At 52.4% G+C, this 14156-nt stretch overlaps 1 protein-coding gene and 1 pseudogene across 1 annotated transcript; both read left to right on the forward strand.

Moving 5' to 3' along the window:
* The first annotated feature begins 1148 nt into the window (after positions 1 to 1148).
* LOC125642211 (olfactory receptor 51I1-like) lies at positions 1149 to 2201 on the forward strand. The gene has a single exon (XM_048863200.2). The coding sequence runs from the start codon at positions 1149 to 1151 to the stop codon at positions 2091 to 2093; it is 945 nt and encodes a 314-aa protein (XP_048719157.2). The 3' UTR covers positions 2094 to 2201.
* Positions 2202 to 8911: 6710 nt separating this feature from the next.
* On the forward strand, positions 8912 to 10570 carry LOC125631192 (ubiquilin-1 pseudogene; annotated as a pseudogene).
* Positions 10571 to 14156: the final 3586 nt, after the last annotated feature.

Raw genomic sequence — 14156 nt, forward strand, 5'->3', positions numbered from 1 at the left:
ACACTCACAGACACGCACACACATGGTTGCAGGTCGGTTTGTCCTCAGCACAGCTCAGCCCTGCCTCTGCCACCACACCCCACGCCCCCCTGGATGGAAGCTAGCACCAGCGGGTGTCCGTGAGCAGGGGAATAACCCCCCCTGGCTTGCCGTGCAGACTTAGCCTTTGGGACAAATCCTGCCTGGGTTTACGGGCTGTCCAGCCCTACCGAACTCCACAACATTGCACAGCCGGTGTGTAGGTGAGGACAGGGGCCAGCCTGTGAGTTCTCATGGCTAGGGCCTGTCCCTTTAATCGTTTGTAAAGTGTTGATGTGCAACTGGGGAATCCTACTAACGCTCGTTCGCAATAATAAATCTGTCCTTTCCCTGCCTTCAAAGAGTCTAAGAGGGCTGGCGATCGTGGGGCCAGTTAAACGCAGGTCCCGACTACACAGTCAGACGCACGGAGGGGTCATGGGGCTTGCCACCCTTCGCACTGTGCCAGAATCGGAGCCGGCGTGCAGGTTCCAGCCTTCCCATGGCTGTATGGGGGAGGAGGGCGGCATGAGGGTGACGGGTGGTGGAGAGGAGCTACGTGCATCATTCGCAGGCTGGCAGAGATGCATAGATTTAAGGCCAGAAGGGGCCACTATGATCAACTGCATTGCACAGGCCAGAGACCTGCCCTGAATTATTTCCTGTTAGAACTAGAGCAGTCTCAGTTGCCAGTGACGGGGAATTCACAGCTGCCCTTGCTAAGTCATTCCAAGAGTTAATTTCCCTTGCGGTTGACAATGTGCACCTTACTTCTACTCTGAATGTGACTAGTGGGGGGCCAATTTATCAGCCTCCTTCCTGATGAACTTTCTTGAACTGTGGATGGCAGAACTGTGGGAGCAGAATCTCTTGGTTCCCTTTAAAAGAGCTAGGGCTAGAAATGAATTCTTGGAACCTGGCTCCTCAGGCTTGATTCAGAACAACTCCTCATTGATTTCACTGGGGAGAGCAGCCCCAGGCTTGCCAGAGAGGGCCCTTGTACATTGGGATTCTGCAAGTCAATGCTGAACTGCAGGTCCCTTCCCTGTCACCTGGTCTCAAGGTAACTGTCAGGTTCATTTTTCATTTACACAGGGGATTGGAGCTGACTGGCACAGTGACTGCTCATCATGATGGATTTCAATAGCACCAGCTTCCATCCTGCCACATTCCAACTGACCGGGTTCCCAGGCCAGGAAGCTGCTTACCACTGGATCTCGATCCCTTTCTGTGTGTTGTACATCACCGCCATGGTAGGGAATTGCACTGTTCTCTGCATTATCTGTGCAGACCGGCATCTCCATCGGCCCATGTATTTGTTCCTTTGCATGCTGTCGGTCAATGACCTTGGTATGTCTCTGTCGACCCTGCCCACGGTGCTCAGCATCTTCTTCTTCGATGCTGCAGACGTCCCGTTTGATGCCTGCCTGGCCCAGATGTTTTCGATTCACTCCTTTTCCTTCATGGAGTCGGGGATTTTACTGGCCATGTCGTTGGATCGCTTCGTCGCCATCTGTGACCCGCTGCATTATGTGGCCATCTTGACCAACCCCAGGATAGTGAGAATCGGGCTGGCCATTGTGATTAAAAGTACCAGCATGCTCTTCCCTTTCCCCTTTCTGATTAAACGGCTGCCAATCTGCAAAGGCAATGTCCTCTCCCACGCCTACTGCTTGCACCCAGACATGATGAGACTGGCATGTGCGGACACAACCATCAATAACATCTACGGATTATTTGCCATCCTCGTCACGTACGGCTTAGACTCAGTGTTCATCATCCTATCGTACGTTAAGATTCTAAGGACTGTTTTTAATACTTCATCCCATGAACAGCGCCTCACGGCCCTGAACACCTGCGTCTCGCACATCTGCGCTGTCTTACTGTTTTACGTCCCAATAATTGCTGTCTCTGTTATGCACAGGTTCAGTAAAAATGCCCCTGGTCTTGTGCATATTCTTCTGTCCTATGCCTACCTCTTTGTCCCCCCTGTGTTAAACCCAATTGTTTACAGTGTGAAGACGAGGGAGATCCGCAAGAGGATCTCCCGAATATTCTCCAGAGGCATAATGTGAAGTGGGAGTTGTGTCGGATATGGTTTTGTTGGATGAGCTTTGACTGGCTTGTTGGCTGAATGTCATATCTTTTCAGAGGACATTCAAACCTCTCCAACGATAAAATACAATTCAATTCAAGCTGTGTATGGGGTCACTGGGCTATTACTGGGGGGTCGTGAGCTGCCAGCCTCCACCCCAAACCCTGATTTGCCTCCAGCTTTTATAATGGTGTTGAATATATAAAAACTTGTTTTTAATGTATGGGGGGGGGTCACACTCAGAGGCTTGCTGTGTGAAAGGGGTCACCCGTACAAACGTTTGAGAACCCCTGCCTTATGTCTTTAAATTACAGTCTCAGATGTTAAAGGAAATCAAAGTCAGTCAGTCTTTTGAGGCAGGGACTGTGGCTTCCAGTGGGTGTGAGCAGTGCCCGGCACTTTGTGGGTGTGACCTGAATACAAAATGTGAATCGGTAGAAGGAAACCCACCTCTCAAATCTATAACGTTCTGGGCTAAATCGAGCCAAATTCTGCAGCAGGGACCATCTGTCTGTCCTGTTTGTGATGGGGGGGCCAGTGCTGTCTCGAAAGCAGCAGATTAACAATAGTTGTAACTGGGGAGAGGCCACACACTTTTCTGCAGCTGCAAATTGAGCAACTTCCACACACCAGGGGCTCCAGGGGTCCTTCTGTTCAACCCCACAAGCCACCCCTTATTTAAGGGGATTCATGCAAATCCCTCACTCCATTTCCCCCATCCCCCCGCATTCTCAGTTCTCTTCTCTCTGTCTGTCAGTCTTCCAAAGGGGTGACATTTTAAACTGCTTTGGATGGCCAGAGCTGAGACGGGGGGCAGTTGTTATGCTCCCATCAGCCACTGCTTTAATCTAGGTTTCAGAGGAACAGCCGTGTTAGTCCGTATTCGCAGTTTCCACGGTAAACATCTGATGAAGTGAGCTGTAGCTCACGAAAGCTCATGCTCAAATAAATTGGTTAGTCTCTAAGGTGCCACAAGTACTCCTTTTCTTTTTGCTTTAATCTAGATCCAATTCCTGAGGTGGCTGAAGCTGCTGGTTCTGCTAGCCAGATGCCAAGGACTCCTCCTTGTGTTCCCCTTTTCTCCTTTTCTGCTTTGCTGATTGCCACCAAAATCCACAGGGTTGCACCCACTGATGGCTAGAACATTCCCTGAAATTCTGTAATTGATCAGCTGCATTCAAACGTCATCACATTACAGACAGACAAATAAACAGAGATATGCCATTGAGTTGCATGGGCGACCACACCTTGCTTGGCTATATATATTCAAGAACAGAAAACAGCTTTGAGGAATAAGAAGATGGACAGAAATACTTGGCAATACAATGGGCCCATGACATAAATTGTATTTGTTGTCTTTAGCCTAATGGTGTCCCTAACCTGTGTTTGCAGAAGCTGGGAATGGGTGACAGGGAATGGATCAATTGATTCCCTGTTCTGTTCACTCCCTCTGGGGCACCTGGCACTGGCCACTGTCGGGAGACAGGATACTGGCCTGGATGGAATTGGCCTGACTCAGTTTGGCCGGCCACATGTTGGTAGGTAGGCACTGTTAAAGTTGCCATTGCTGGGACTGAAGAACTGGCAAGAGCAGTGGGAAGGTGAGGACAGTGCTGCAGAGTGGTGTTGCAATTTGCATCGGAAAGGCTATTCACTAGAGCGAGTGGGACATTTCTCACAGAACGCTTTCCTGTCTGAAAATGCCATATCCAGAACCAAAATGGGCCACAGGAAAGTGTCAATTTTCATAGAATCTCAGGGCTGGAAGGGACCTCAGGAGGTCATCTAGTCCAACCCCCTGCTCAAAGCAGGACCAACCCCAATTAAATCATCCCAGCCAGGGCTTTGTCAAGCCTGACCTTAAAAACCTCTAAGGAAGGAGATTCCACCACCTCCCTAGGTAACGCATTCCAGTGTTTCACCACCCTCCTTTTGAAAAAGTTTTCCCTAATATCCAACTTAAACCTCCCCCACTGCAACTTGAGACATTTGCTCCTTGTTCTACTTTGATGACATTCCCAACAGAGACGCGTCAAAATGAATCATTTTGACTTGCTTGTTTCATTTAATGTCAATCTTTTTTGTTTAAATAAGGTAAAAACGTTCCAGGTTGACTTTATTTTTATTTTTTGCATTTCATTTGGACTGTTCTATGACATGAATATATCATATGATTTTTAATCATTGTAAGTCATTTTAATACTTTACATTATAGGAATGAAACAATCAGGTATTTCTGAATCACAGGTTTACAGCATGTCCATTCTGTAAAAATGCCTGTACCCCTCTTACAGAAGCAGCGCTCAGCAGTGACTCGCTATGGCTGGCTGCCAGCGATGGAGATTTTACGCTTCCTAAACATACCCGGTGCGGCTCATTCTCGTTGTCATGTGCTTAGAGTTCAGTTGTTACTCCCGTAAATTCTCATAAGGGTTTTTTTTGTACATCCCTTGTCAATAATTTAAGGAGGGAAGGAAGCTAATTATGTCCCCTAGAAACATCCAGCTGTGACATCGCAGAGGGACCAGGCATGGCCCATGAGGTTTTCGGGAAGCCACGAGATGCCAAAGACCTTCCTGGATGAACAGCAGCAGGGTGTTGGAGGCAGCCAAATCTCGGGCCATCAGTAGAGGCTGCAGACCATATACCCCTGCCCATGGGCAAAGCCCTGACTCCACCTCTCCCAGGCACAGGGAGATGATGCCAGGGCAACCCTGTGACGGGCTGTGGGCAGAGTCTTCCACTGGGCTGAACAGCATGGAAAGATTCATCCCCAAAGTGACAAACAGCTGGGACTGGAGTGGCCAGAGAAACTCCCCACCCCCTGGGGATGCAGGATGGGAGTAGAATGAAAGGACCATAGCGGGTGGAGGGAGCATCATGATTGTGTGAATCAGGACACTACCCCAGAGACTGCAGTGTGGCCTAGGGGACAGCGCACTGGACTGGGCTTCAGGAGACCTGGATACTAGTCCCAACTCTGCCACAGGTTTTATGTGTCACCTTGGATGAGTCACTTCACCCTCCTGTGCCTCAGTTTCCCCATCTATAAAAATGGGGATATGAGTCTGACCTCCTTAGTAGCACACTTTGAGCTCTGTTGACGAAAAGTGGTATATAGAGCTAGGGATTGTCACTATTCAGGGCCAGCAGCCGTTGTCATACAGAAATTCAGCTTATTATCTGGTTATGAAATAAATCAACCCCAAAGTTAGGCAAGGATGGCCTGAGGACAGAGACTGAAATCTGGCCTCTGCAGCTGCCCTCTCTTAGGGAGGCCCCTGCGTCTCTCACACGCCCCACCCTGGTCAGACTGAGAAGGGAGAGCTGGGTTTCTCCTCTCCTGGTCCAGCCACCAACCCCACCTGCTTCCCCGGCCCTCTGAGGAACATCACTGCATCCAACTCTTCACCCCCTCAACCTCCCTGTCACCATCCTCTGCCATCTGCCCAGCTCTTCCCCATCGGCCTCCTTCCAGCTCCAGCTCCCGGCTCGCTCCCTCCCTCTCCTTGCAATGCCCTGCACTCATCCTCGGTCACGTCAGCATCCGTGTGGATGAGACATCGCACCTCTGAGCTGCCCAATTCCACCCCCTCCTCCTCCATTCGACTGGCACCCCTGGCTCAATGCTCCCATTCGTCACAAGGGCCACTCGCCCCGCCCTGCTCTGTCTGGAGGGCGGAGGGGAATGGGTGTGAGATCAGGAAAGGGGGCCCCAGAGGTGTGGGAGGTGGTGGCAGGGATGCATGTGGGAGGTGGAGAGGCAGGGGATGGAGGGAGGCCAGGCCTAATTCCAACACTCCCCTGTGAGCCGTGTGCTATCCGTGCAATCGCTGGCATGGCTAAATCCAGCGGGGTCCCCCTGAGTCCCGGCTCCGCATCTAACAAGCCCCGAAGGGAACGGGAGAGTTAATCCCTGCTGAATCCTCAGTGCTAGCAGCAGGGCTGGGGGCTCTGCCTCCCAGTGCACTGGCAGGCTGCAAATGGTAAAGGAAGAAATGGATTGTGACCCGCTGTGGGGGTGAGGATAATGAGAGATAAATATCCCCCCGCCCGGGTTTTTAATGCAAAGGGGACATTTCACCTGCTCAGGGCAAGGGACTCCTCCCCTTCTGCTGGCGCACAAATTGGGCGAGGTACATGCTTCATCAGAGACTCCTCCTAGCGGCCTGGCCAGTGGGTCTGGCTCACGTGCTCAGGGTCCAAAAGGTCACCAGATTTGGGATAGGGAAGGGATTTTCCCCTGGTCAGATGGGCACGGACCTTGGCGGTTTTCTGCCTTCTTCTGCAGCCTGAGATGTGGATCGCCTGCTGGGATCACCTGGGCAGGCCTCACCTGATCAATCCCCTGCCACTGCAGGGGCCTCAGGCATTGGGGGCCCCTCGGTCCCTCCGGTTCTCTGCCTGCCGGCTAAAATGCTTTGGTCTAACTAAAGTTTTGGGGTTCAGTAGCGAGGCACCTGGGCGAGGTGCTCTGGCCTGTGCCATGCAGGAGGTCAGGTCTGCACTCGATGAAACATGCTCAGGAACTTATGTTTATTTACTCGACTTAATATACGCCTTCTCAGGGTTAGGAAAACCCAGCCCATCACCCAAGAGCATCCCCCCTTCGGATTCGCATTGACCGGCTGTCAGTAGAAGCTTTCCCTGGGCAAGGATGGCAGAATCAGACCAAAGCGAATAGCTGATAAGCTCAGAACATTCTTGCAATGGCGTTTTGCCGTTTGCAGCAGAGAGAGAACTCATGGGTCGCTGGAGCCAGCTCGCTGAGATTGACTGCCCAGCCCAGGCTCTTGTCTGAAAAGTTATTAGCATTTTAAATAGCAACGTCAGCATGGGTCATTGGGAGCTGCCTGGCTAATTTCAGCTCACCAACCACTCCCGAGGCGGTACAGGGAAACAGGAGGATCTGGCCTGCAGGGAGACGTGTCGCGGATGACGTGTCGTGGATGAGAGGCCCCATGGTAATGCTGATATATTTGATAAATTAGCCAGAGAGTTGCCTTCAGCTGCGGGTCAGTGGGTGCAACTGAGAGCCGCAGTCGGTCCACAGCCCAGAGAAAGGCTGCCGGGTCTGACTGTGAGCAGGAGCGAATGACACAGCCGCTGTTCATGGATGGTAAAGGCCTGCAAGTGGGCGAATCCTCAGGCTCTGCCAGGCGCACGGCTCACTTTTCCCACACGCGGTACCGGGCAGGATTGGGTGCTTTAGGTTTGACTGACTCTTCCCTTTGGCACTTTGGCTTTGGTCCAATAACAGGGATTTATGGATTCCAGCAGCAGCCGCACGGGGCAGGGAGGGGAACACGTGGGTCAGCTTCATTTTTTTTCCACAGGCTCCTCGGTGACTGAAATGCAGCAAGAGGGACGTTATAACCCGGCAGTGCTGCACTGCCTCCAGGGCGTGTCCCATAAGGGGCACCAAACTCCTCAGCCTTCCAGAGGGGCTTCGCCCTGAAGACAGGCCCCTCTGGGAGGTGGAGGGAAGGGTAAATGGCTGTAGCTCTCACCATCAACTCCTTTGATGGTTACAAACCTTCCTCTAATTTCAAGCCTAAACTTGTTGATGGCCAGTTTCTACCCATTTGTTCTTGTGTCCACACTGGCACTTACCTTAAATAACTCCTCTCCCTCCCTGGTATTTGTCCCTCTGATGTATTTATAGAGAGTGATCATACAACCTTTTGAATTTTGCATGCCAGCAATCTGGTTCCAGTTTGGTTTAAGTGGAGCTCATCCCTCCTGTATGGACCACTCTCCCTCCAAAAGGTTCCCCAGTTCCTAATAACCCTAAATCCCTCCTCCCTGCACCACCATCTCATCCACACATTGAGACCTGCAGCTCTGCCTGTCTGACTGGCCCTGCACGTGGAACTGGGAGCATTTCCGAGAACGCTGCCATGGAGGTCCAGAACTTCAGTCTCTTACCTAGCAGCCTACATTTGGCCTCCAGGACCTCTCTCCTACCTATCCCTATGTTGTTGTACCTACATATACCATGACCACCGGCTCGTCCTCATTAAGGTTATCTAGATGTCTCGTGAGATCCACTACCTTTGCACCCAGCAGGCAATTCACCGTGTGGTTCTCCCAGCCATCGCAAACCCAACTATCTATATTTCTAATAATGAAATCCCCCCATTGCTATTGCCTGTTTCTTCCTAATAATTGGGGTCGCTGCCCTGGAGGCGTGTTGTCAGTCTGAGAGGAGACCATGACATTATCAGGAAGGTGGCTCCCCTTTGCTGCAGCTTGATGCTTCCTGCCCCAAAATTTACCTTCTCCTTAACGACAGGTTTCAGAGTAACAGCTGTGTTAGTCTGTTTTCGCAAAAAGAAAAGGAGGACTTGTGGCACCTTAGAGACTAACCAATTTATTTGAGCATGAGCTTTCGTGAGCTCACGAAAGCTCATGCTCAAATAAATTGGTTAGTCTCTAAGGTGCCACAAGTCCTCCTTTTCTTCTCCTTAACAGCACCAGGGGCATTTGTTTCCCAGCTCACATTACCTGTTCATGGTAGCGACATTGGTGTTGGCCCTTGCACCCCACCTGGGGACTACTTACTGCATGGGGAATAAGGCAGGTGTCCATGTGGTTTCTTGCTTACAGTGACATCAGCAGGGATGTCACAGTCCACCCGGGCAGAGCCAGGAGGTTAGGAAGCTTGTGAGCAGAGGGGCGGCATGGGGCGGTGCACCAGCTGGCATGAGCGCTCTGGATCTGGTCTCTAGACATTCCCAGCCCCTCTGAGTCTCTGGTCTCTCTGCTTTCCCGGAAGGGACCAGCATCGGGTTAACCATGGCTGGAAAGGGACAGGGCCCTGGCAGCAACCCTGCAGCGTTCCAGATCATCAAAGTGACTGTGAAGACCCTCAAGGAAAGGGAGGAGTTTGCAGTGTGGGAGAACAGCACCATCGCCGACTTTCGGGGCGAAATCGCCAAGCGCTTCCATGCTCCCACCAACCTGCTCCTCTTGATCTTTGCTGGGAAAATTGTGAATGACCAAGATACTCTCAGCCAGGCTGGGATCCATGACGGATTCACCATCCACCTCGTCATCAGGCCGCAAACGAGAGCAGACAACCAGCCAGCCACCCTTCCAGCACCAGCCAACAGCGCGTCCCTGGGCAGAGGCCCCCCTGGCTCAGCTGGTCTGGCAGATCGGAGCATACTCTGTGGGAATGCACCCAGCCTTTTAGGTTTCCTAAATGAGCTCCAGCAGCTTCTGGTGGTCAACCCCGAAATGATCCTACAGATTCTGGAAAATCCCTTGGTCCAGAGGGTGCTGTCAAACACCGACCTGATAACACAGTTCTTAAGGGAACACCCCCTGTTCCATCAGTTTGTGCAGCAAAATCCAGGGGTTAGCCACATCTGGAACAACCCAGCCCTCATGCGAGAAACGATCGAGTTCGTTAGGAATGCAGCGATGATGCGGGAAATATTGAGAAACAGGAGCCAGACTCTGCTGCTGGGTGGAGACAAAGTCTTGTGGCAAATGCTCGCTGATACTCCAGAACCAACGCTGAATGGACCACAGGCGCAGTGTGCAAATAACCCGTCCCAGAAAAAGCCATCCCCAGCGGGGGTCAGCCAACCATCCCAGACAGAAAACAGAGACCCTTTGCCGAATCCTTGGGCCTCTCAGTTTGGTCCCCAGAGTTCCACCCCTCATCACAACAGTGGCACTGACGTTGGGAGTATTCATGTCAGCAACAGCCCAAACTGCAGCACGGGGCAGAGCCCCTGGGTGCCGCCTGGAGGACCTGGAGTCGCAGCTGGGATGTGTAACCCGCCGGAAGTGCAGAACGCCTTGCAAGCGATAACCAGGAATGCCCTGCCTTTCCAGAGCATGCTGTCTGTCCCCTACATGAGGAATATAATGCAGGCCTTGAGCCAGAACCCCAGTCTCATTGTGCACTTCATGCTGAGTAACCCCCGGTTCGTTGGAATCATGCATCCCCAACAAGAAGTAACGCGGGAGCTCCAAGCTCTCCTCCAGCTGCTGCACAGCCCAGACATGCTGTTAGTGATGGCAAACCCGAGAGCCACCAAGGCTCTGTCCCAGATTCAGCAGGGTTTCCATGCCCTGGGGATGGAAGTGCTAAGGTTCGCCCAAGGCAGAGCTCCTGGCTCAGGGGCAGTGGGAAGCCCTGCCGATGGCGGGGAAGTAACTGGGACTGGCTCTGAGCCATGTGAGAACGCAAGCCCAGCACCAGGCTCAGCCAAGTCGGGGTGCCAGCTCTGTAACATTGAGCAAATCACGCAGGGTCTTGGTCAAGCAAGTCCCCCACGTCCCCAGACTCCAGAAACCCAGTTCCAGCAGCAGCTGGAGCAGCTCGACCTAATGGGTTTCCTAAACCACGAAGCCAACGTACAAGCTCTGAGAGCAGCTGGAGGAGACGTCAACACTGCGATTGACAAACTACTGGGCTCCCAGCCATCCTGGCCATGTTAGCCATTCTGGTTTTGCTGATGGCTCTGAAGACTAAGCTGCTTGGGGATCTATCCTTTGGACTCCTGTTACCCTCTCTTGCTATAAACTAAAGCTGATCGCCATGCGTCTTGAGCTGTAGTTTTCTTCAAGCAGCGGGGAATCAATGCCTCTGAGTTCAAAGCAAGCTTAGGGTGCACTGTGACTATCAGCGATCATTAATCCATGAGCATTGGTCTGTCTGGCCTATAGCTCTCAAAAATTAATTTCCTATTAAAATATTAGCCTTCAGCAGTAACAGATGTGCTGTCATTTGTTTACTGATGGCCTAAGCTCCAGCCACACAAGGGGAGGGAACGTGGTGGGCAGAGGAACACATGGAGGAGCTGGTCTCTCCCTCCACTGCTTGTCTTCATGGTTGATTATCAGAGGGTCTTTTTAGATCCTTAACTACTGGATCTCCTGGGGAGGATCACGGTCCAAAACCACCTGTTCTCTTCAGCTGGGCACGAGTTCTCAAGCCTTCCGCGCGATTAACCCAGTGTTGGTAGTGTCTTGCAAAAGGATCTGGGCACTGCCATGCCCCCCCCCCCGCTTTGATTCTGGGTGCTGCCTCTGACACAAGGGGGGACTCCCCCCTCAACATCCACAAACCCACTTCCTGGCCCTCCTTCAAATCCCACCTCAAAGCTCCCCTTTGCTGTGAGACCTACGAAAAACTGGCCAGTGCTTAGACTGCTGCTGTGCTGAGACCTCTGCCTTCGTGCCTCACCGTTGTGTTTCCTCATCGGGCTGTAGCCATCACTTATCCTGGGGGCAGGGACTGTGGTTCTGGTCTGTGTTTGTACAACGCCCAGCAAAATGGGCTCTTAGGCGTTACGATAATACAGATAATGAATCATCATCATCGTTTAAGGTGTTGATAGTCACCGAAGGAGGCTGTGCAGTCCAAACGATGGGGCACTAGACTGGAGTTAGGAGGCCCGGTCTCCTTTCCCAGTTTGGCTGGTGACTGTCTCTTGGGTGAGTCACACATTCTCCATACTCCTTTCCTCTCGGCATCCTGGGGATGGTAAGTTTGGATTGGCTCTTGCAGGACGGTTTGAGCTCTCTCAATCACTGTTTCTCAACATTTTTGATTTCAGGACGGTTATGCTCCTGTTATCCATCCTACCTACCTGTCTGTCCTGACTTCCGATCCTAGCTAACTAGCCTCTCCCATTAGTTCCCCATTACTGTGGTATCTGAAGGCCAGATTTTTAAAGATTTTATTTGGTGCCTAAAGATGCAGGTAGGTACCCAAATACCTGGATGCCTCCTACGTGACTGTGACTATGTCCCCATACCCCCCACCTTATGAGGCAGGGAAGGTTAGCATCTCCATGTAACAGACGGAGATCCTAGGGACAGAAAAATTAAGGCCCCTCTGTCCAAAAGTGACCTACAGGAGGGACCTTAAGGTGTCTCAGTCCGGGCACCCAAAATTAGTGTCCAAGGTAGAAAATTTCTGCTTCAGTGACTTGCCCAAGGCCCCAGAGTAAACCTTCTGGCAGAGCGAGGAAGCGAGCGCAGGCTTTCTGGGGCCTCACTCTGTTCCCTCTCCACAAAGCCCCGCTCCTGGGCACAGCAGCTAATGCTCAGGACTTGTCTACATGGCTTTGGGCATGTGTGTGTGTGCGTGTCCACATGGGCCTGTGTTTTGCACAGAGTTTTTTTGGCATGAAAATTACTTCTTCCAACACGTTGCAATTCTTCTTTCAAATGAACTGGCTCCTCTTTTGAGGCCTGCGACGGGGGTGTCGTTCGTGCGGAGAAAGGTTCGCGCTGATTCAGAGACAAGTAGGTTGAGCCGGCCGTGTGGAGGCAATCTTTTCAGATGTGTGATTCCACAAAAGGTTATGTGCAAAACTACATCCCACAAAAGCCAACCCTGTGCAGACAAGCCCCAAGAGCTGGGCCCTTGGCTCTGTTCTGCCCTCTCTGCAGGTGAGCCAGTATCCACTGGCCCTGGACACCCGGAGAGCTAAAGACCCAGGCTCTCAGGCTGGGTCTGTAGCAGACTCCTGTCCTTTGTGGACTGGGCACAGACTGGGACTCCTAACCCCCGCTCCTGGTGGGTTACCCCCCGTGTTTAGAGGCCCTGATGGCTCCAGGGTAAGACAGCTGGTTAATCAGAGTTATTCCTTGGGCCAGTAGCTGGCAGGGGGTGTACTGGAGGAGTGGGTGGGTGAAATGTGCCGTTCGGAGCACGGCCCAAATGATGAAATAAAAGTCTAGACCATAATGAATGGTTTGGAGACGGGAGGGTGGGAGCCTCTCTCCTCCCTGTCTCCTAACACAAGAACAACGCGCCACTGAGTGAAATTGAAAGGGTCCGGAGGGATCATGGCTTGCCACGGAGTCAGCCGGCCAATGCGCTGGAACTGCTCCAGGTGAAGCCAGTCGGGACTCTGGGGTAGCCTGCCCACTGTTGCCAGGGCAAGAAGCCTGCGTGGCTTCGGCCTTCCTCGGTCTGACCTCAGAGCAGTCGGCAACCCCCGTTTACCAGGCGCTTCCCGCAGCGAGTCTGCCTGAGCCCTGCACCCCCACTCTGCCGTCAGCCGTGACTCTCAGCCAGCCTTGTAAAACGGACGGTTTATTAGTCGACAGGTACACAGCACAGAACAGAGCTTGTCAGCACAGAAATCAGTGACTTTCAGCCAACCCCATCTTGGGGGAATCCCGGGCCCGACCCCCTGTCTCTCCCCCGTCTCCAAGTCCCCCACAGCAGACTGCCTGCCCCCCACTGCCTGGCCTCCAATAGGGCTGTGGTTCCTCCCCTGGGCTTGTCCTGCTTCCTGGGCAAAGCGTCACCTGGTTGCATCCCCCTCTTGGGTCTCAGATTATGAAGGGCACCGGCCATCACTTACTTACGTGCAGGCAGCTGGGCAGCCTCACCTGCTCCTGAGGGCCTCAGAAAAGTCACACACCCAATTCCCACCACCTAGGCATCGGTGCAGTCCACACGGAAACTGAGGCACACCCAGCACAGTCAGACTCACATGCAACATAACAAAGGGAAAAACCCCACTTCCTCACATAGCTAATGACAACTCAAAAGTTGGCAGGGAAATTCAACCTTGTGCTTCAGAATTTAAGTCGACTGGAGACCCGGATTAGATCTCCGTGAAGAGCAGGTTGGCCCATTCCTCCAGTGCTCTTATCCCTCCCTCCTCCGCAGCATCTGGAGCGAGAGTTTTTTGTTTGGTTCGGGGGGGGGGGGGGGTGGAGGGGGATGTTGGTTTAGCGGTTATTTGGCTTGCAAAATGCTGTGGTCTGTGATTGCCTTTGTTGCAGGCCCTTTGGCTTATCCCGCTGGGATTCTGATAGACCTGGTGGGTTTTTTGTGTTTGTTTTCAATTTGCACAAGCCCCAGAGCAGGGGACACCCAATGCCTTTGGATCAAAATGTAGTCTGGATTGGCCTGATTCATGGGACAGAAAACGGGCAGCGTGGCTCACAGCTGCTCAGCGTGGCACAGTCCTTCCCCTGCTGTAGCTCCCGGTAGCACCTCTGACTTCGCCATCTCCTCCCCGTCCAGAAGCTTTCCTTGCAGTGCCCTGGGCACCTG

Source organism: Caretta caretta, chromosome 1, assembly GCF_965140235.1.
Source record: "Caretta caretta isolate rCarCar2 chromosome 1, rCarCar1.hap1, whole genome shotgun sequence".
Taxonomy (NCBI): domain Eukaryota; kingdom Metazoa; phylum Chordata; order Testudines; family Cheloniidae; genus Caretta; species Caretta caretta.